Source organism: Chionomys nivalis, chromosome 1 (genome assembly GCF_950005125.1).
Source record: "Chionomys nivalis chromosome 1, mChiNiv1.1, whole genome shotgun sequence".
In the NCBI taxonomy this organism is placed as follows: Eukaryota; Metazoa; Chordata; class Mammalia; order Rodentia; family Cricetidae; genus Chionomys; species Chionomys nivalis.
The window spans coordinates 122,364,150-122,385,652 of NC_080086.1; the positions used below are offsets into that span (position 1 = coordinate 122,364,150).

General features: G+C 50.3%; 1 protein-coding gene across 1 annotated transcript; it reads left to right on the forward strand.

Moving 5' to 3' along the window:
- The first annotated feature begins 200 nt into the window (after positions 1–200).
- Haao (3-hydroxyanthranilate 3,4-dioxygenase) lies at positions 201–15,417 on the forward strand. Its single transcript, XM_057784649.1, has 10 exons — positions 201–400; positions 3,696–3,774; positions 7,891–7,974; positions 8,239–8,345; positions 11,350–11,439; positions 11,705–11,748; positions 12,032–12,177; positions 14,463–14,531; positions 14,926–15,008; positions 15,112–15,417. Exons 1-10 carry the CDS (start codon positions 321–323, stop codon positions 15,188–15,190), a joined length of 861 nt encoding a protein of 286 aa, XP_057640632.1. The 5' UTR covers positions 201–320; the 3' UTR covers positions 15,191–15,417.
- The last annotated feature ends 6,086 nt before the right edge of the window (positions 15,418–21,503 follow it).

Below are 21,503 nucleotides of genomic sequence, written 5' to 3' on the forward strand. Positions count from 1 at the left end.
AATCCCTCTTCGGACCCAAGCAGCTAGATGCCCAGAGGATGCTGGCCAGATCCCAGGAGGTGGGTCTGGTCTGGGGCTTTAATCCCGGCTCTGGAGGGCCCGCCCACTTCGGTAGGCAGGGGCAGGGATGAGGTCCGGGTTCAGGACCTGAGGGCTCATACCCAAGAGTCACACAGCGGAGTGGCAGGGGGTTGCTCCGCTCTTTGTCCTCTGGGAGGTTAATTAAAGAGGTGACCCACAGGAGGCTGGGCAGACTGACCTCTCCAACTGCCCGATTGCCTGGCAACACGCGGTGGGCAGAAGAGTCCTGCCTGCCGACCATGGAGCACCGTGTGAAAGTGAAGGCTTGGGTAGAAGAGAATCGGGCCTCCTTCCAGCCCCCGGTTTGCAACAAGCTAATGTGAGTCCCCAGCACCCGTGACTTCTACCCACCCCTTTTCTTGTTCCTCTTCCCCCTCCTCTTCCTTTTTCAATCCCCTCCCGCCCTGGCCTGGAGTTCCCCAACCCTAGAAGTGTACCGAAGGGGGTTTGCCATCCACCTGGCGCTTTCAGGCGAGGGTGAGGACTGGCTGTTTCAGGTTTCAGTACCTCAGTCTGTTCCTCTTTCTGGAGACCACAGTAGAGACGGTGGCTTTGACTTCTGAGTCTGACTTGAGTGTGTCTGAGGCTGTGAGAGATGAAGTGGCAGGATGCGACATTCCTTCAGTGATTGAAAGCAGCCATACATACACCTTGGGAAAATCATGGTTTTCAATGCCCCAAACTAGAATTTAGGAATTGGAGACAGCTGGACCACACACCTCAACCCTGGCAAACCCTGAAGCCACAGTGTCAGAGAACCACCTTCTTTGGACGGTGTGTGTGTGTGTGTGTGTGTGTGTGTGTGTGTGTGTGTGTGTGTGTGTGTATGTCAGGGTTTCCATAGTGGCCTTGACTCACTATGTAGCTAAGAGTGGGCTTGAACTCCCAATCTTCCCGCTTCCACCTCCAAGTGCTCTTTCTGAGGTTCTGGGAGTAGGACCGCAGGGCTTCTCGTATGCTAAGCAAGCACTTTTCCAAACTGAGCTACACCCCTAGCCATGGGTGTTCTTCAGGCCCTCCCAGGCCTTCTTACCTATAGCACAACTGACCAGTTCACTCTGCCTTTCACCTCAGACTTGTCCCTCCATCGCCGTCCTCCCCTCCCTCATCTCCACAGCTGAGCTCCCTACACCCCCACCCCAGTGGTCCCCATATTTGTGTGTCTTTAAGTCATTTCCAATGGGTGATGTCCTAACTAGACAGCTACAGCCACTTACCCTCTGACAGGAGGATTAGGCCAAGTCTATGTACATCATCTCAGTGAGTTCTCGCAGCCGCCCACATGGGGCGGGATTTAATAAGTAACTTTCTCAGTGTTACAGAGCTAGCAAAGGACAGAGTCCACATGCAAGCCCAAAAACAGTTTGACTACAAAGTCCACGCACACCCTTGGTCACTATGTAATACCCCATATCTAACCGTTATCTCCCCTTGAAGCCTCTCTCTCCTCTCTCTTCTACCTCTGTCATTCCCTCTAGCTTGGAGATTTATCAATTTTGCTGCCTTCCTCCACTTCATCCCTGTCTTTAGTCTCTCATTCACACTCCTCCAACTCCTCCTTGTCCTCTCAAGGCCATAGCCACTTCTCTGAATCTGTCCGTGTCACCCTGGTCAGTAGTGTATCCCTCACCTCCAGCCCTGCCCCCAGCTTCCCAACCCTCTAGAACTCCTAGGTCAATCATAACAATCACAGGCCTTCCCTTTATTCAATCAGGAGATATTTGTTGAACACCATGATGCTCTGGACTTTGGAGATACGGCAGGAAGCAAACTGACAAGATGCCTTCCTTGTAGAAATAAGATTCTTGGGAAAGGGGATGTCAGTCAATATGAACAAGCCTTGGCGGTAATCCTCTATCAGTGGGAGGGCCGAGTTTTCACGGAGTCTTTGCCAAGCCTGGCTCTAGTTTCTGATTCTTTGCTGGCATCAGTGACATTCCTTGGTTTCAAATGCATGATCCCAGCATCCACTTCATCTTCTCAGACTCTCCCCTGTTGGGAGTCTCCATGTTCAAATTCTCATTCATAGAAACTTCATTTATGGGGCTGGAGAGATGGCTTAGTGGTTCAGAGCACTTGCTGCTCTTCCAGAGGACCAGGGTTCAATTCCTAGCACCCACGAGGCAGCTAACAACTGCGGTAACACCCTCATACAGACATTCATTCAGGCAAAACACCAATGCACATTTTAAACAAAACTCACATTGCACTGAGCAAAACACAGCTGAAACTATCGCCTCCTCCTGGTCAGGTCTGGAACTGTCGCTCCCTCCTGGTTAGGACTCCTGTCTCCTCATGGTGTTGTCTTTCTTTTTTGTCCCATCGACACTGCCCCTTACTGCAACAAGATGCACTGTTAGACAGGCTCTGGGGTTCACACCCAGCTCTCATCCCCTATGACTGTGTGATGTGAAGTGTAGCTCACTCCGTTACGACTTACTATACCTGCAACAGCCCTGTTTCCGAATAGGTTCACCTTCTGAGGTCTTGGGGGTTAGGACTCCACTATAAGAAATGGACCAGTTAGAGGATTCAACCTGTAACACCCCCAGAGAGGTTTTGCATTCTGATTGGGAGGCAGGGGGGCACAGTTCTCAAACTTGTTCAAGAACCTTTTGTATATCACTTAGTAAAGTCTATTAATAAAAGGCCAAAAAACTGGCTGAAGGGATGGGTCAGTGGGTAAAGGCACTTGCCCTCACAAGCCTGAAGGCCTGAGTTCACACGCTAAGACCCATGTGATGGAAAGAGGGAACTGATTCTCAAAAGCTGTCCTCTGACCCCTATATTTAACAGCCTATGTGATCATCACTGGGAGACGCCAGAGAAGGAACCTGAAGGCAGGAACTGGAGCAGAAGCATGGAGGGGTGCTGCTTGCTGGCTTGCTCCTCCTGGCTGGCTCAGCCTGCTTTCTTATAGAACCCAGGACCACCAGCTCAGAGATGGCATCACCCACAGTGAACTAGGCCCTCCTCCCACCAATCATCAATGAGATGTCTGGCTCATAGACCAGTTTGATGAGGGCATTTTCTCAGTTGAGGTTAGCTCTTCCCAAATGACATGAAACTATCTGGAACAAAAATATATAACAATAATAATAAACCTATGATATGAATTAAAGTCACCTCTCCAGATGAGGGAGCTAAACCCCAGTAAAGTCAACTAACATGCCCAAGATTGCAAGAAAGCTAAACTGATCTTAGGAGGCTGGCTCTGGTGCTGTGTTTTGGAACACATGTCACACATGTGTCTGTTTCCCCTGCTAGATGTCACAGTCTCCTGAGTCCCCTGAGTGTGGTCCTCAGTGGTGCCGAATCTCACAAGCAGACAGGTCGGGGTCTCCGCTTAGTTCTCCTAACATTGGGATCCTGAGTTTGGCCCAGGGCCGTGGAGCGTGATGCTTTCCCATGCTGCTTCCTTGTTGGTCAGAAGGCATGGAGACACACAACCACATACAGTGATTGTAAAATGCACGAGGAACAACTTGGCCATGAGGGGGGGTTCTGTCCTTCCCCAGATGCATGCACCAGGCCTCCTCCTGCACCCAAAGGTCCCTGTTCTCCTCTCATTCGCAGGAGTTGATTCAGGTCCTGTTCTTGCCTCTTTACCACAGGCACCAGGATCAGCTCAAAATCATGTTCGTGGGAGGCCCCAACACCAGGAAGGATTATCACATCGAGGAGGGTGAGGAGGTAGGTTGTGGATGCTTTCCCTTGCCATCCTGATGCCACTTCTGGGGGAGCAGACACTTCCATCCCAGGGCTAGAGCGAGTGGCCCAGAGAAAAGCAAACATGACTGCCACAGGAAGGAAAAATGGCTGCCTTAAAATTGGGGTGTCTGCAGGTGTACCTTTGGTTGCCTTGTGCTCCGGGAACTCTACTGGAGAGGCCCTGTGATTGACAGGCTCTTGCTGTGGGGTCTCCACTTTCATGGACATATGGAGGTGTATACTGAATACACATGATTGGTCTCGCATATGAGACACAAACCCTGAGGGATTCCATTGTACTCTGATTCCAGAAGCCAGCCTCTCTCTCTCTCTCTCTCTCTCTCTCTCTCTCTCTCTCTCTCTCTCTCTCTCTCTCTGTCACATAGCGAGCAAGGTGTCTAAGGACACAAGGAAGTGGAAGGGAAATGTTGGGTGGAAAGATAACAAGGGAGGAAGACCATGATTGGTGCTGAAGAGGGAGTAGAACAAGGTGGCCCTTCTTACTGCTGGAGAGGACCAGTCCTGAGTTGCTAGGGGCTACGATGAGTCAGAGTCTGGAGACTGAATTCTGTGCTTTTCCGCTCACTTACTGAAGCCGTATCCTAGAAAGAGCAAAAGTTAAGTGTGATGGCACACACCTGTAATCCCAGCTTTCTAGAGGGGCGGTAAGGAGGATCAAGAGTTCAAGGACAGCCTAGGACACTTGTTTGAAGAGAAGAGGAGCAGGGGGAAGAGGAGAAGGAAGTGGAGGAGGAGAAGAGGAGGAGCAGCAGGGGGAGACAGCAACAACCACTACCACCCCTCCCGGGAAACAGATCCCCAGTATAGATCAGGATGTGGTGGGAAAGGATCACTGTAAGGTGCCTCTTATTTTCTGGGAGACCTGGTTCTGGGCTTTGAACCTCCACCCGCATCACTGACATTCTCCACACCAATCTAGGACTGCTCACATAAACCCTTGAGAATTGCTCTGTCAGAAAATACTGAGGGCCCAGTGTGTGTGTTGGGCACCAGCACACTAGGCAGAGGGTGACGGCCCTGCGGCAGTGGCCTGAGTGAGCAGAACCAGTTCCACACACACACCTTTTCCCGACCATTAAACTCTGAAAACCTTTTCTGTGATTAAAAAAAAAAGATATGAAAATCTAAAACTACAGAGGGAGGCGGGTCATGGCTGAGTGGCTGCGGTGACTGAGGCCCAGCTAGCCTTTCCTGCTTGCCTCTGTCAGCCTCATCTCTACTCTAGGGTAAGCCTGCTGTCCGTGTCCACCCCGCCTGCCCCTGATCCATCTCTCTCATTCTTTGCATACTCATCTCAAGGTCTCTCCATGCTGCTCAGGTGGGTGGGTGTCTGTGACAGCTGGTTTGGATGTCAACTTGACACAAGTCATTGGAGAGCAAGGGAGTCTCTACTGAAAAAATACCTTGCCAGGCGGTGGTGGCACACACCTTTAATCCCAGCACTCAGGAGGCAGAGGCAGATGGACGGATCTCTGTGAGTTTGAGGCCAGCCTGGTCTACAAGAGCTAGTTCCAGGACAGGCTCCAAAGCTACAGAGAAACCCTGTCTTGAAAAAAAAAAAAAAAAGAAAGAAAAAAAAAAAAAACTCAGTAAGATCTGGCAAGCCTGCTGGGGCATTTTCTTAATTAGTGGGAGGGCCCAGCTCATGGTGGGTGATGCCACCCCTGGGCTGCTGGTCCTGGGTTCTATAAGAAAGCAGGCTGAACAAGCCAGGGGAAACAAATCAGTAAGCAGCACCCTCCATGGCCTCTGCATCAGCTCCGGCCTCAGGTCCCTGCTCTGTAGGAGCTCCTGCTCTGCCTTCCTTCACTGATGAACTGATGAGGAAGCCAAAGCCCTTTCACCCCCAAGTTGCTTTGGTCATGGAGCTTCATCGTAGCAATGAAAGCCCTAAGTAATACAGTGCCCACGAGTCCCGGGGACACTCTATGTCTGGATTCATCTGGTGGCTGAGTGATGAAAAGGGCTGGCTTCAATGTCGAGGGACAGCTTGGTGGCTCAGAGAACTCTAGCTGGAGGTAGGTTTGTGATATTTCGACCTACTGTTTGGCAGGAGGGCAGAGGTCGGTGCCTCCCCAGTCCCTAGGCAGCCTCAGAGCACAGCACAGGCGTGGCACCCTCTCTGTCCCTGCCTGTCCTCAATGGAGCCTGGGCAGCCCCTCTGAGTGTAAAGCACACGGGATACTGGCTGAGCTGGATTTCCCTTCTTGGCTGAGCTCCGGCCTCTGCAACAGCCCTTGGGTGCCCTGCACCCACACTCCCCACTCCCCCACTTACCCACCTCACGCTTTTTCTGGTGATTGCCAAGAATCAGGACAATCGGCTGGGAAGGAAACGAGGGTCCTGTGTCTGTGGAAAAAGTCAATGTGCACAGGGTAGAGACTTAATACGTGTGGGTCCTTACCTGTTACTGGCTCCCCTGCCTGTGAAGTCCTTTTCAGGGCACAGAAGCCAGACTCAATTTAATATCCGCGTGAGCTGGTACACTTAATCTTCTAGCCAGCCCTAGGCCTCAAACATCATTTACTTCCCTAGGAACGTAATTCCTTTTGGATTGCCCAGGGCTGATGGTGATTTCTACTGTCAGGGCAATGCCCTCTGTTGCCAGCCAGCCTGCCCCTTATCACAGGGAAGGCCTCTGGGCAGGGGGCAAGATAGGAAAATTCTACCTCTGCCATCTCGTTTGATCAGTGGCTGTTAATAATGTCTTGTAGTCAGCCGGGAGAGGGTTTGAAACTGTCCCCTTTCTCCCAAGGTTCCCTGATATTAGCAGGTTCTGGGGACCCTGGCCCCTCCCATAACCCTGAGGCACCTCCTCCCCTCTTCTGTCATCTATCATGAAAGGACCCAAGACTTATGCTGAAAATAAATCTCTCTCTCTTTCTCTCTTCCCCCCTCCCCGACACACAGAGGCATATACAAGCTCAATAGCTTCCTATGAGAAAACCTAATAGGTTTTTCTGATTTGTATTCGATAATACACAGTGTGTGTGTGTGTGTGTGTGTGTGTGTGTGTGTGTGTGTGGGAGATTAGACTCAGAGCCTCATACACACTGCATAATAAACATTCTACCATGGAGCTGCATCTTCAATCATATGGCTTATTTTTAATAATGAAAGTAAATAAGGTTCATTGTAGAAAACATAAGACGTGCAGAAAGAAACCTTTGCCTCACTCATAACCACGAACACCATCGCCTGTGTTACATATGGGCTACTGTGTAATTAGAATCCTCTGGGATTAATTTTTTTGCTTCCTTTGTTTTTGGAGACAAGGTCTCACTCTATAGGCCAGGCTGACCTCAAACGGAAGGCCATCCTTCTGCCAATCAGAGGTAGAATAGACAATGTAGTAGGAGCTCCCTAGAGAAAGCCCAGCCATCAGCTCAATCCACCTAGGCTGCCAACTCCCACAGACCAGCGCCAGAGCTTCTCACTGACCGGAGGAATACACATGACTCCCAGAGTCACGCACAGGCTACAGTCCCAACTTCAACTCCAGGACTCACCAGTTTAGACCAGTTGCCTTGAGCTCCAGCTTTATTTTCTTCAGAATGGGGCTAATGTTGATATTCAGATTGTTAGATCTCTGATGTGCAGCTGGGTGGTGGTGGTACACGCCTTTAATCCTAGCACTAGGGAGGCATAGGCAAGCAGGTGAGTTTGAGGCCAGCCAGGTCTACAGACAGACTTGAAAAGAACCTTTCCTTGAAAAAAAAAGATTTCTAATGTATGTGAACCAGTTTATGTTAAGGAGTATTTCTACTGCTGAGCCACTGAATCCTCTTATCCAGCCTTCTACAACCCACCTCCCAGCCAGGCACGTGTTGTTGCCTCCTGAGTACTCTGATGGTCGCCTGCATGTTCCAGATGTGACCCCTGTATGTCTCCAGCTTTTTTGTCTATGGCCTGGACCAGGGGGTGCAGGGGCCTCAGGGCAGCAGTGCTGGAGCTGTTCATAAGCCCGGAGGTCTTCAGGAAGCTGTTCCAGCTTTCTGGACAGAATTCAGGTCCTGGGCAGGTCCTGCGCAGGAACAGATGGAGCAGGAAGGTCCCAGGCGTTTTGTTTTTCCACAGGTGTTTTACCAGCTGGAGGGAGACATGGTTCTCCGAGTCCTGGAGCAAGGAAAACACCGGGATGTGGTCATTCGGCAGGGAGAGGTGAGGCTGACCCCAGGGGAAAGAAAGGCAGAGAGCGCCAGAGCAGAAATCCACCCCAACCGTTTTTCCTGTCCATCCTCTGGACTTTCTCTGAACACCAACATTCCCTCAGGTTTCCTGGGTAGATGCTGGGGGAGAATAGGGTCCAGAGTGGACAGGCAGAGCTTCCTGCTGCCCTGTGGGTCACCCAGCATACTGGGGGGGGCACTGAGGTCACCTCGAGGGATTGCAGCCATGCTGGACTCCTGTTCTCCATCCCTACAGATATTCCTCCTGCCTGCCAGGGTGCCCCACTCCCCTCAGAGGTTCGCTAACACCATGGGGCTGGTGGTTGAGAGGAGGCGGCTGGAGAACGAGCTGGATGGGCTGAGGTAATTGCTGGCTTCTGCCGTGTGGGCTCGGGTGATCAGAGGGCTAACAGCAGAGGGGCATAGTTCAAAACTATAGCAGGAGGGATCCGTGATAGACTCAAGAGGGCACTTCCTGGCCACCAAGAGACTAAAGGGCTTGGCAACAGGGGGTGATGGAGACCCTGGATTTGCTGGTGACCAGGGACAGGAAGTGGGTTTGGTCATGAGGGAAGAAGTGCTCTCTGGGTGTACATGACGTCTTTGGCTGGAACTGGCATTTGTGTTTTCTGCAGGTTTGCTAGGAAGCTGGTGGGGGCAGGCAATGCAGACTGGGAGAATGAAGGTCACATGTTCTGGTACAAGCAAATACTAGCAGCCTGGGACTGCAGAAGCTATCCTTGACCAGTGCCTGTGCACCTCAGATAACAAGCATGGACATCTGGCTGGCAACAGCTATGTGCCAGGCACCAGCTAGGGCATTCTGTGTATATTTATTTACCCTACATCCCGCATGATGCTGGGGGCTAGGTGCTATTTTACCATCTGCTCTCTTTGAAGCTCTGGCTACTGAGGAGAAAATAGGCCCAGGTAAAATAACTTAGCAGACCTGGCATTACTGATACAAAGCCAGCATGCATGCTGGATCAGCAAGGTGGAAGGGTAGAGTCAGACTCCATCTTCCTTTCCTTGAAACCCCTTTTCCCATCAGTCTCTAGACCAGTGGTTCTCAACCTGTGGGTCTTGACCCCTTCGGAGGCTGAATGACCCTTTAATGGAATCACTTAAGACCATTAGAAAAGTCAGACCTTTAATCTCAGCACTTGGGAGGCAGGGGAAGGTGGATCTCTGTGAGTTTAAGGCCAACCTGGTCTATAGAGTGAGTTCCAGGACAGTCAGGGCTACACAGAGAAACCCTGTCTCAGGGGGAAGAAGAAAACAGACGGGGGCGAAACATCAGGAAGATTAAGAACCACTGGTCTAGATTATTGTGTTCTAGAAGGAAGAATACTTCAAGCTCAGAGGACCAAAAATTTTCCAGCAACCAGAATCAGAATTCTTTGTCCTATATATTCTGTTATAATGGGCATGTCTTTTTTTTTTTTCACTTTCTTTTTCTTCTTCCTTTTTTTTTTTAATTTTACACTCCAGCCAACATGGTGGCTAAGAGGGGTGTGTCTGTGGTGTGCAAGCCCCTCCCCTCTGAGTGCTTAGGCCCCATCCCATACCTACTGACTCCACCCTTCCTAGGTCCTAGGCCCCACCTCCAATCCTCTAAATACTTCTTTAAATCCTCTAAAATACATCTTTAAACACTCATTTTTCAATGACTTGAAATCACACATATTTCTTGTCAAAGTTAAAAGCATAAGAATTCAAAATGAACTAACTTAAAATGACCTGCCACTAAAGGGAGGATTTTATAGTTTGTGAATTTAATTTTATTCCTCTTGTTCCCCCCAAAGAAAACAGAACCAAAAGCCCTTTGCCGTTCTCCAGCTAGGCATACATAAAGTAGTGACCTCTCTGTTCACTCGTCTCCCTCATAACCCTGCGGTCTTGCTGCATGTATAGGCTGAAGTTCTGCTTTGTTTGGTTTAAAAATAAAGTTTTGGTGTTGGAACCAGTGAGATAGTTCAGTGTCAAGGCTCTTGCTACCAAGCCTGAGACCCTGAGTTTGATTCCTGGGATCTGCATGGTAGAAGGTCTAAACTTTTGAAAGTTGTTCACAAAGTCCTCTTCTGACCTCCACAGCCCATTTCATGGCATGCCCACATACCCACTCCCAACAAATTAGTAAATGTAAGAAGAAATTCATGAGGCTCTGCGGACTTCTAGAATTTACAGTTTGCATAACTGAAGTCACATGTTCACTGAAGAAGTTCACGAGTATTTCTAAACTGTTAAAAGGTTTCTAAAAAATATATACTGCTAATGGTGATACCATAGTCTACAGCATAATGGCTCATTGTATAGGGAGATAGCTGGCCTTAATTATAAAAGGAGGTTCTCTAAGGGGCTTTATGGAGGATACTCTAGTGAGTTATTGGTGTCCTCAATAACATTTTATAGCAAATTCAATAACGGATTTCATCTGGCTGCTTTCGACCTTTAATAAAAGCCAGGGGCTCAACATTAAAATGCCACCCTGAAGGCCATTCCTAAGGGCACTGTGGCCCCATAATGAAGTTTCTGGTATCCAGTTTCCTCCCAGGGTAGAAGCTGGGTGGGTGTATGATGTATCTACTGCCTGTCTCTCTCCATAGGACTGTCCCCGCTTTTCAGGAGAGGGTTGAAAACCAGACAGAACTGGACTGATCTGGAACTGGCTCAGGGATTAAGCGTTCTGTGGACAGTTGCTCCCAGCACCTGTCTTGGGCCACTCCATAAGGGGCTAGCGGGACAGCACAGCTCTGCCTGCAGAGGGGATCCCTCTCTGTCAGGATATGGGTGGTTGCAGGGGTGACTGAGACTATGTGTGTGTGCCAGAGAAAGCCAGGGCTGTGCTCACATCCAAGGAGCAGAGGTGACCTCCAACCTCTGAAACAGAAGTCCTTCCCTCATGGTGTGGTGTGGTGTGATGTGTGATGTGTGTGTGTGTGTGTGTGTGGTGTGTGTGTGTGTGTGTATGGCACTTGTTGCTGAAGTTTCTCTGTATGATGACCCAGAGCCCGAAGAACAAACTTCAAGCTGCCCGGGACTCAGGCTCAACTTCAGCTTCCTTTTGCTAAAGACAAATACACTTGAACTGAATGTTCTCCAAGCTTCTGTCTTGAGTGTAGCCTGCCCTGCGACATTCAGGCTGTGTAACCCCACTGAATCATTGCTTCCGAGTCTGAGTCCTACCTGCTTTGCATATGCCAGGTGTAAGTGTGATCCCTGGGCTGTGCCAACAGAGGTGACAAAACAGTATGGCTATGCAGTGCCTGAGCTCAGTAAAGAGCCCGTAAGCAGAGCCCAGCCTGGGTCAGGCTGCCCCAAAGCTACCTCAGTGCGGTGTGGATTACCTTGAGCTCTGTTTTGGCAGGTACTATGTAGGGGACACTGCAAATGTCCTTTTTGAGAAATGGTTTTACTGCAAGGACCTTGGAACACAGTTGGCCCCCATCATCCAAGAGTAAGTCACCAGCTTGGCCCCACCCCTCGCTGTCCTTCAGCTTCGCAATGCCCACTGACCTGGACCCGTCAGGTCTGAGAGTGAAAGGGAGTCTCCCAGCTCTGGGATGGGATGAGAAGCTCTGCAGGGTTGGGAGGGAAAGCATGATGCGTGATCAAGTCATGTGAGGGGCTATGAATGTGTCCTGGCTCCTGGATATGGTATATGCCTCACTGGCATGATGACAGGAATGCGGCCATTCCTTACTGTCTGTTTGTCCCTGCAGGTTCTTCCGCTCTGAGCAGTACCGAACAGGAAAGCCTGACCCTGGTGAGGCCTCTGACAGCCACATTTTCCTTCCCTTTTTCCCTCTGTCCTGCCCTGTAGTGGAGCAGAGTGTCTTGACCAGGAGCCTCTTCCTGAGCCCTCTGTCCAGAACTTCAAGTTCTGAATAAATGACACCAAGCAGCAGCCCCCCTGTGGCTGTTCAACCATTAGGCTGCACCTAAGACCCATATCTGCTATTGAGTTAGGGCTCCTGGGACCCGGCTGTCCTGGGGCTGGGTGGGCTGAGCCTAGAGGTCACTGCTTGTCACTGTTGTCGTTGTCACAGACCAGCTGCTCAAGGAGCCGCCATTCCCGCTGAGTACGCGATCCGTCATGGAGCCTATGTCACTGAAGGCATGGTTGAGTGGTCACTCTAGGGAGCTTCAGGCAGGCACATCCCTCAGCCTGTTTGGGGACACTTATGAGACCCAGGTAATACAGCTCAGGGCCCTCAGCATCTATTCATCTGGCACCTGGGAAGTGAGTGTGTGTGTGTGTGTGTGTGTGTGTGTGTGTGTGAGAGAGAGAGAGAGAGAGACAGAGAGAGAGAGAGAGACTAAGAGAGAAGAGAGAGACAGAGAGAGAGAGAGAGAGACAGAGAGAGACAGAGAGAGAGACTGAGAGAGAAGAGAGAGAAAGAGAAAGAGAGAGAGAGAGAAGCGAGAGAATAAACTTCCTGTTCCCTCTCTGTCTCAGAGAGTAACAGTGTTTCTGTGGCTGGAAGTCTCTGGTAACTTCATGGTCCCTCAGACACTTCACTTTCAGAGTAGGAGCTTCTTCGCTCACTACCAGCTTCCTGGGTGCCTGTCACTTACCCACCCCTGGGCTTTTGGCACATGGGATCTTGGAAGCTGAAGGGAAAGAGTTATTTGGCCGAGGACTGGGCAGCAATGTGTAGCGACGATAAGAAGCTGCCCTTTCATCTTCTATTGCTGCTGCCTTAGGCTTCAGGAAGAACAAGACAGTTGCTATGGACAAATTAACCCATAGCTGCCGGTCATGGGACAGCTTATTTACTAGAGAGACCACGGGAAGTCCTAGGAGGATAAAGGAAAAAAGTCAAGGAAGGCTCCTGGAGGAGGTGGTGTACATATAGAATGTTTTAAATAAGAAAATTAGATTTATATATTTTATGTTTATGTGTGTTGGCCTACATGTATGTAAACACATTGCTTGCCTGGTGCCTGTGGAGGCCAGAAGAGGGTGTTGGACCCTCTGGAGTTGGAGTTACAGATGCTTATGACCGTGAGTGTCCTTTGAGAGAACAAGTGTTTTTAGTCACTGAGCCATCTCTCCAGCCCCCAAGTAGAATCGTAAAGCAAGTGTAAAGGTTTGCAGGAGGAAGGAAGTGAGGCGGACAGAGCATTTGAGGGAGGAATGAAGGACTGAACAGCCTCGCCCTGCAAGCCGCAGAGGCTAGTCAGAGCTACAGGGAAGTCACTAACTCTTCCTGGAACTCTGCTGAGCAAGACTAAGGGAGGGGTCATGTCCTAGAGACAGTGGGGCTTCACCCAGGTGTCAGTGAGGAGGCTAGGGTGGCATTTCACAGCTGTTGTCCTTCCTTTGTGAGGCTGGGTCAGAGGACGGGAGACCTACAGGGATTCAGGCAGTCCCGCGTGTGGTAGCTTGTCAACGGCACAGCCTACATGGTTAGAAATAGTCACTCTGGGTCAGCAAGATGGCTCACTGCATAAAGGTGCTTGCTCTGCAAGCCTGGCAACCTGGGTTTGATCTTTGGAAGCCACATAAAGGTGGGAGGAGAGAACTGATTTTGTAGATCATCCTCTGATTGCCAAAGCGTGTGTGCTCACACATACACACCATGCGCTCACAAATGGTGGTGGTGGTGACGGGGACGATGATGATGAAGAGGAGGAGGAAGAGGAAGAAGAAAGGGAAAAGAGAGAAAGAAGAGCAGGAGGAGGAAAGAGAAAACTCTCACCCCAGGACAGGAGGCCCACAGAGTATAGGCTTGGGCCACTTTTTCGGTGCCAGGAACACCCAAAGCTTATGAGAGGCTGTGATAAGGGAACATAAAACCTGAAGACCCTTCACCCATCACAGCCATAGCAGTGCCCCCCCCGTCTACCTGCTCTAGTTTTCCATAGCGAAATATCTATTTCCCCCTATTACAGCCAGCAGAAGCACCAGCCAGCCCCCCAAGGGTCATAAGGCCGATAGGCCTCAACCTCTCTCCTTCTCAAGTCACACTCTGAACATCTCACGGGAAGGGTGGAGGAAAGCTGGGGAGCTGGGGTGAGAGTGTCTGAATGTGAGCTGGTGACATGCTTTAGGAGGAATGGCAGAGGGCGTGTGTGAGTGTGTGTGCGCATATATGCATGTGCGTGTGCACGCGTGTGTGCGTGTGTGTGTGCCTATGTGTATGCATGTGTGTGTGCGTGTGTGTGTGCGTGTGTGTGTGTGTGTGTGAGAAGAGAGAGAGAGAGAGAGAGAGAGAGAGAGAGAGAGAGAGAGAGAGAGAGAGAGAGAGAGAGATCATGAGCAATTATGCATAATGAGTGAGCAGCCCCTGCTGCCAGGCTGGTGGCAGAGACCCTCCTTTCTGATCCCTGACAAGTAAAGCCTTGTCATATGTGAGGCTGTAGCACTGCCTTGTCTTTCCCTTGAAGGTCATCGTGGTTGAGAACCAGGGCCAGGGCTATCTCCTAGATGGGGCAAGACCCCCACCCCCTAAACTCTGCTTTGTCTCCCACCAGGTCATTGCCCATGGACAAGGTAGCAGCAAAGGCCCAAGACAGGATGTGGACGTGTGGCTGTGGCAGCTGGCAAGTGGGATCCCAGGACAGGGTGGCACAACTTCTTGTCCATGGAGATGGGGTTGTTCCTGGGCCTCAGGTTCCCAGTGAGACCTACTCTTAGAGCCCGCTTGCACGGCAGGCTTGGGGCTGTTAAAGTAGGTGTGGAGACCCAACAGTTCTCCCATCATCTTTTGTTGTTCTGTTTTATTTTTGTGGTGTTGGGATGGAACCTAGGGCCTCCTGCAAGGCAAGAGGTCTGCCATCAAACCACCACGACCCCGCACCACCCCTCCACCTCACCCTCCAACCCCCACCCCTCAACACACACCCTTTTCTTACTGAGACAGGGCTTCACTGAGTAGCTCAGGCTGGCCTTGAACGCAGTCTCACTGGCCTCTTTGATTCTTCTGTTCTTTCACAGGAGGGTTCCTCTACGGTGACAATGGGAGGACAGTGTGTAGGCCTGGCCCCAGATGACAGCCTGCTGGTGCCCGCTGGGACCTCGTGAGTACATGCGAAGACTTTCCGAAACTGTGCAACTGCCTCCTATCTCTGGGATCTTTGGGCTCAGGCCATGCCTGATTCTTGCCTGTCTGTGTCTCCACAGGTACACGTGGGAGCGAGCACAAGGCTCTGTGGCCTTGTCTGTGACACAGGACCCTGCCTGTAAGAAGCCACTGAGGTGACCCTCGTGTGTGGGCCCCAAGAGTCATAGGGTGCCTGAGAGCTGTCCTGGAAGCTGCCATTTCTAAATAGCTCTGCTAGGATCATTGCATCTTCATGGACATGAAGCACCTTAACCAGCCCCTTGCTTGGCTGTGGCTTTTCCCTATCATCCACCCTCCTGCTGTCCTCAGCCCAGGATGCCAGACTCCTAGGGCACTAGCAGCTTCCCTCTCTTCTAACAGCCATAGCCGCACATTGTTCAGCTAAATACGTATTGTCCCCATGAGCCCACCCTCCTGCCCCCGAGAAATCTCTCAATAAAGGCCCCTGGTGAACGAGGGCTTGTGAGTTATAGGTGGCGGACCTTGTGTTCCTCTGTGATGTGTTGTGTCTGAGGTTTGGGAACACCAGTGACCGTAGGGTGTCACCACCTCTGTGGATGGGCATTTCTCCCCATGTATGCAACCCTGACCCACACATGTGCGGGTCCCGCCGTGGTTGTACAGCTGAGTGCCTCTTTGTCTCTTTCTCTGTTCCCATTCATTCACTAGCTGTTAACTGAAAAACAGCAAACCCCACTCTGCTGAGTTTCTTTCTCAATCACGGAAGTCATTCATGCTAACTGTGGAAAATAGAAATCTTTACAACATAAGTCCCCGCCCCCAGAGTTAGTTACTACTCACAACTGCTACAGGGGAGGAATGGGAAGTGGGACATCCATGAAGAGACATGGACAGCCTCCCTGGGCACCTGGGCTCAGCCAGGGACTTCAGCCAGGGACTTCAGTGAGAAGCCTGAGCCTGCGTCTGCACAGCCTGAGCCTGCAAGCCTGAGCCTGCATCAACACAGAACAGACCTGGGCTTAGAGGCAGAGGTTCATCTAGGGAACTCCCCTAGCCTGGTGGCCCACTGCTCCAACACACTCCACTAGAGGGCAAAGAGGGCCTGACTTTGCTGAGGGGTATTCTGGCCCTGAGGGATGTGACACCGGCCCATGCCTTCCTACCCCAAACCTTTGCCTAAGCAAAGAAGGATCACGTGGGTGCCTCCAAATGTCCGCTGGTCCCTGCTTGACTGTGCTTCTGGGTGCCAAACCTGGGAAGAGAACACAGCATGCCTCGAGACACTCTGAGGTCAGAAGGGGTGGCTCCATTTGCCAGGCTTCCTCATTTCCTTCCTCACGACTCCCTATGAAGGTGACAGCACCTGATTTTACAGAGTACAATGTTATTAGAGTTTAACAGAAAACCCCAAAGCAGGCAAGCTATAAATCTCTGCAGCACCTTTTGAGTCGGGCCAGACATGCAGCCAAATGTTAAAGAGGAAGGGAGGGAAGCTTTAGAGAAAATAAGGAAGCCTGGATGTTAGAGAAAGTGTGCTTAGACCCAAGCTAGGAAGAAGAAGGAGAGCTGTGCTCTCCCGAAGAAAAGACAGAGTAATTCGGCTGCACCTCCAGAAGCAACTGCGCTAGGGGAATGGGAATTCTAGGAAGGAAACTGCATCATCTCACTAAAGGGAAGATTGCTCCTCCTGTCCCCTTAGCATGGCTTAAAGTACATATGCCTCCCTAGAAATGATCTCTCAGTCAAGGGATTGACCTGCCCAGCTGAGTGCTAGGTCTCCACCCGGGCTAGAGAGAATTCTCTTGACCGGAAGGACATAAGTTTCCCTTTATTGCTATAGGGACACTGAAGATAGACTGAGTCCCAAGGTGGGGGCCTCAGCTCTCCAGGGTTCTGGGTGTTGAGCATGGGACCTAGTCCCCTCTCCACAGTTGTCTCTGGGGTTTTCGTCCACTTTAGCTTGCCTGCTTGAATCGTGTAGGAGGTCTCAGGAAAGCAGGGCAGAAGCCCAGGAGGGAGACACAGCAGAGTAGAAAAAAACAGGCAGGACGGAGGCAGGCTGGGAGTCAATAGGAGGAATGTATTTTGAAACCAGTTTGCATGCTGTCCCTACCCACTTCCCTTTTCTGAAAACTCACCAGTGATCTCAGAGGAAAGCTGGTGGCAGGAAGGGCTGTGGGCCACCTATGCAGCCTCCGGGTCACTCCTGTCCTGGCTGCTTTTCTGTCTGTACTGTTTGCCTCCATCTGCTCCTCCCTTTGCTGTCACTGTGTCTTTTCCACACTGGTAGGGCCACTCTCCAAGGCTGTCCCAATGAGCAGAAGGCCAAGCCCAGGTCATTCAACCTCAGCTTGAGACTGAACATTTCCAAGTCAGCTGCCTCTCCCTTAATGGACCAACTGACACACTGTTGGCCACCCAAAGTGCCTATCGTTCAGGTATCTACCCAGGTTTGTGCTCAATGAGGTTGGAACAGCCCCCGTGCTGGAGTGAGACCATGTTGCTGTGGAATAATTGCTTTCTACACTATGAAGATTTGTCACTGTGATTGGTTTAGTAAACAAATTGACCGGCCAATAGCTGAATGGAATAGGGTTAGGCAGGAAAGCCAAACTAAGAATGCTGGGTAAGAGAAGGGTGGAGTCAGGAGTAGCCAGCCAGACTCAGAACCAGTTGGACACACAAAATGAGATAGAGGTAAAAGCCATGAGCCTCATAGATTAATAGAAATGGGTTAAGTTGTAAGAGCTAGTTAGTAATAAGCCTGAACTATTGGCCAGAAATTTTAATGACTATGTCTTCGCATTGGTTATTTGGGAGCAGGCAGTTAGGACAAGAAAACCTTGCCTACACCACATGGCATTGCCTTCATTCTCCCCACCCCCTTTCTGGACATCTTTCTGCCAACACCTCTCTCTGAGCCTCCTACCCCATCTCTAAAACTAGCTGGCTGTTTCAGCCCAATCTAATGTAAGAGAAATGTTGAGATACTCTCATGTCTGCATTGATGTTTTTGCCTGCCTAGAATAGGCACAGGGCTGCCTTAAGGAGCTGGGGAAGGTGTGGACCCAGCTCCCAGCCAGCCCTGGAACCTTCCTGTGGTTTTCATTATAAGCTCAGGTTCTTGCTGAGCTTGCCAGCGCCCCTCCTGGTGCTTGCCAGCCCTCCTGCTGCCTGCCCCAAGTTCCCCAGGTCTGCCTTCTCTGAAGGAGCCCTTGTGCCGCTGTAGGTAGACCTTAGATTGCAACTGCGATCACCAGGGAAAGTAGGGCCCCATGTACCTTTCTCTGGACATGCTCCTCCATTTGTGGAGTGAAAACCACAACTCTGGCCCTTGTCTGCTACAGGATGAAAGACGGAAATAAGCCAACAGCAGAGCACCAGAGAGGAAGGTACCTAAGGGGAGCAGGAAGGGAACAAGAGGAGAAGAACAACAGAGAACCATCTGCTCTCTACAGTAAGGAGAGCAGTAGGAGGGAGTACACGGTGAACTGGAGATGTTGGGGCTCTAGTTCATACTGTGTGAGTATGGGCCAGCACTTGGTAAGCCTTTCTCCCAGTATAAGCTGCTCCTACTGACGGTACAACATAGCAGCATCCATGGCTTCCCTCCCAACATTCCTGCATAGGGGTGAGTGGGGCAGGAAAGCAAAGAGCCAGTAGTCATGAATGCTCACCCAGCATTTTCTGGGCCTCCCACACAGCTAAAGGCTATGTGAAGAGTAGAGGACTCTCCTTTGACCTCAGGCCGCAATTCCTGACAAAGGCACACAAAATCAGAGCTTATGGGCACCACCAGGCTGAGCAGGGAAAATGAGCCGTGAAGAGTGAGCATTGCCCCGCGACAACACTGGCGGAAGAGCAGGTTCAGAGGAGAGGCAGAGGGTTGAGCGCACACCCTGAAGTGCAGGAAGTGCAGGGTGTGCAAGCCTCCAGGGAGACCACACGCAGGAGTGCCCTCAGAGCTGGACCGGGAAGGCAGAGGTAATGGTAATGGATGCCATTCTCAGTAAGAGAGTAAAGTGGGCCAAGAAGCATTCTTTAAAAGTCCCTGCAGGTAGGGGGCACACACAAAATGAAAGAGCCAGAAAAATGTTCAGAAGAAAGCTTTAAATAGAAGATGCGGGCTGGAGCGAGGGAAAGAGAACATTAGGGAAGGCAATCTCTTTGCCCAAGTAGAGAAATTTCCATTAGAAAAGAAGGAAAAAACCACCATTTGTGAAGGGAACATGGCTTGTGTAAGAACAGAGCGTTTTCAAAAGTGCTCTCTAGCTACCTGATACAGGGACGCCTAGTGCATGTTAATAATGTACTATACTATATACTATACTAGAGTATAGTAATATACTATCTATCTATCATCTATCTATCTACCTATATAGTATATGTATATAGTTTAGTACTATAGTTTTAAAATATAGACCAGTACTATATTGGAAAAAAAAGCTTGCTAAGATATGAAAAGTTGTAAGCTTAGGTGTGGTGGCACATGCCTGCAATCCCAACATGCAAGAAGATGAGGGGTGCAAGTCCAACCTGTGGGGGTGGGGCAACCAGGAGCAGTGTCTCACTGTGTCTCTGAGTAGATCATAAAGAGGTTAATGCAAATTAGGAGGGGGTGGCCACAGTTTTGAGTGCTCAAGACGCTCGGATGGGATGACACTTAGACTTTTGGCACTTTAGACAGTCATTAATGACTTTATTGACAGCAAGTTCTATGAGTGGCTGGACCAGGGCAGAATGGAAACCATAAAGTAGTGTAATGGGTTGAGGCATTACTGAGATTTGAAGTAATGGAGACACACGTCTCCTCTTTCAGTTTCTTTGCCAGTAAAGGGAGAGAAAGTGAGGTAAGCAGAGGACTGAGGTTTTGGTGGGTTGAGTCTTCTGTCGTCTTGTGGCCCTAGAGGAGGAGGGAGAGGTGAGAACAAGGGTAGGAATGAGCTAACAGTGATAAGCACTGTAGACCACTCTATTCTAAGACCACAGGGCTGATTTCTTTAGCCCTGAGATAGATATTATCCCATTTTGCAGATGAGAATTCGGAGGCACAGATAGGTTGGGTGACTTTCTCCAGGTTCCACAGCGAGTAAGTGTTCATCTGGCTTGAGTCTGGATACCCTACTGTAAAGGCCTAAAGGGAGTGGTGTAGCAGGAAGGTGTGTCCTTGATAGAGGAGGGTCCTTTCTCAGCTAGGGGATGACATTTGAACAATGCTGACCTCTAAGGAAAGATTCTTAAAAGACTTGGCTCTGTAGGGTGAGACACTAGGGCACGGTGCAGGATCAAACACCTGGTTCTTGGAATACAAGAACAAGCTCCCTGAGAAGAACCTACCCACGAGCCCCTGAGCATGGTACCAAAAGGGGCCTGGAGACGCGAGCACCCACAGTGCTGTTACTGTGACTTTATGTTCCCTTAGCCGAGAAATTTTGGCTCTAGGGTATGAGGACATTTTTGGATATTTCCAGGAGCTGCAAGCAAACATTCCTTTGAACTGGAAGCTAAGGGCCAGCTAATGGCTCAGTGGGTTAAGGTCACTTGCCACCAAGCCTGATAATCTGAGTTCAGTCCTAACATCCACATAGTGGAAGAAGAGAACTGACTCCTACAGGTTGTCACACACACACACACACACACACACACACACACACAATGGAACATGTGCACCAGCATACACACACTAAATAAATGAATCTAAGTTTTAAAAGATGATTTGGAAGGTAGGTTTGACTTCGTCCTGGATGCTTTGTGCTCCTGGTATCTTTGAGTCAAGAGACTAATGTAGAAGTCACAGTATTGGGCCGGGCGGTGGTGGCGCATGCCTTTAATCCCAGCACTCGGGAGGCAGAGACAGGCGGATCTCTGTGAGTTCGAGACCAGCCTGGTCTACAGAGCTAGTTCCAGGACAGGCTCCAAACCACAGAGAAACCCTGTCTCAAAAAACCAAAACAAAACAACAACAACAACAAAAAAGTCACAGTATTGGGAAGAGTTATTGATCTGTACTATAGGAAGAAACGGGACTGCTTTTTCCACAAAGGAAATAAGGTGGAGTATCTGGAGTGCAAGAGACCCTTTGGGGTGTACTCTCTCAGTGTTGCCAGTAAGGTCAACAGGAAATGACAGCAACGCGATCCAGGTGGGAGGACAAATGGCCCAGATCCTGTAGGCGTGAAGGGATGAGCAGCGAGACCCACTGAGGGGCTTCTGGGAGCGGAGGAAATGCAGAGTGGGTGCTAGAGAAAGGTAAGCTATAAATACCAGGTAAGGCCATGCGACCAGTGACAGACATGATGATGCAGCGGCCATTGGGTGTTTCTGTCTTATTTTGTTAAAACTATGCTTGTCTGAAACCTGCATGCTACAGTACTTATCTGCTAGGCAAGATGTGCCCACTCGGGCAAAAGTGGCATGACTATTATGGGGTAGCATATGAGGCCTGTTACCCAGGAGGGAATTCGTGTCTGGTCAGAATCCTGTGGCTGGG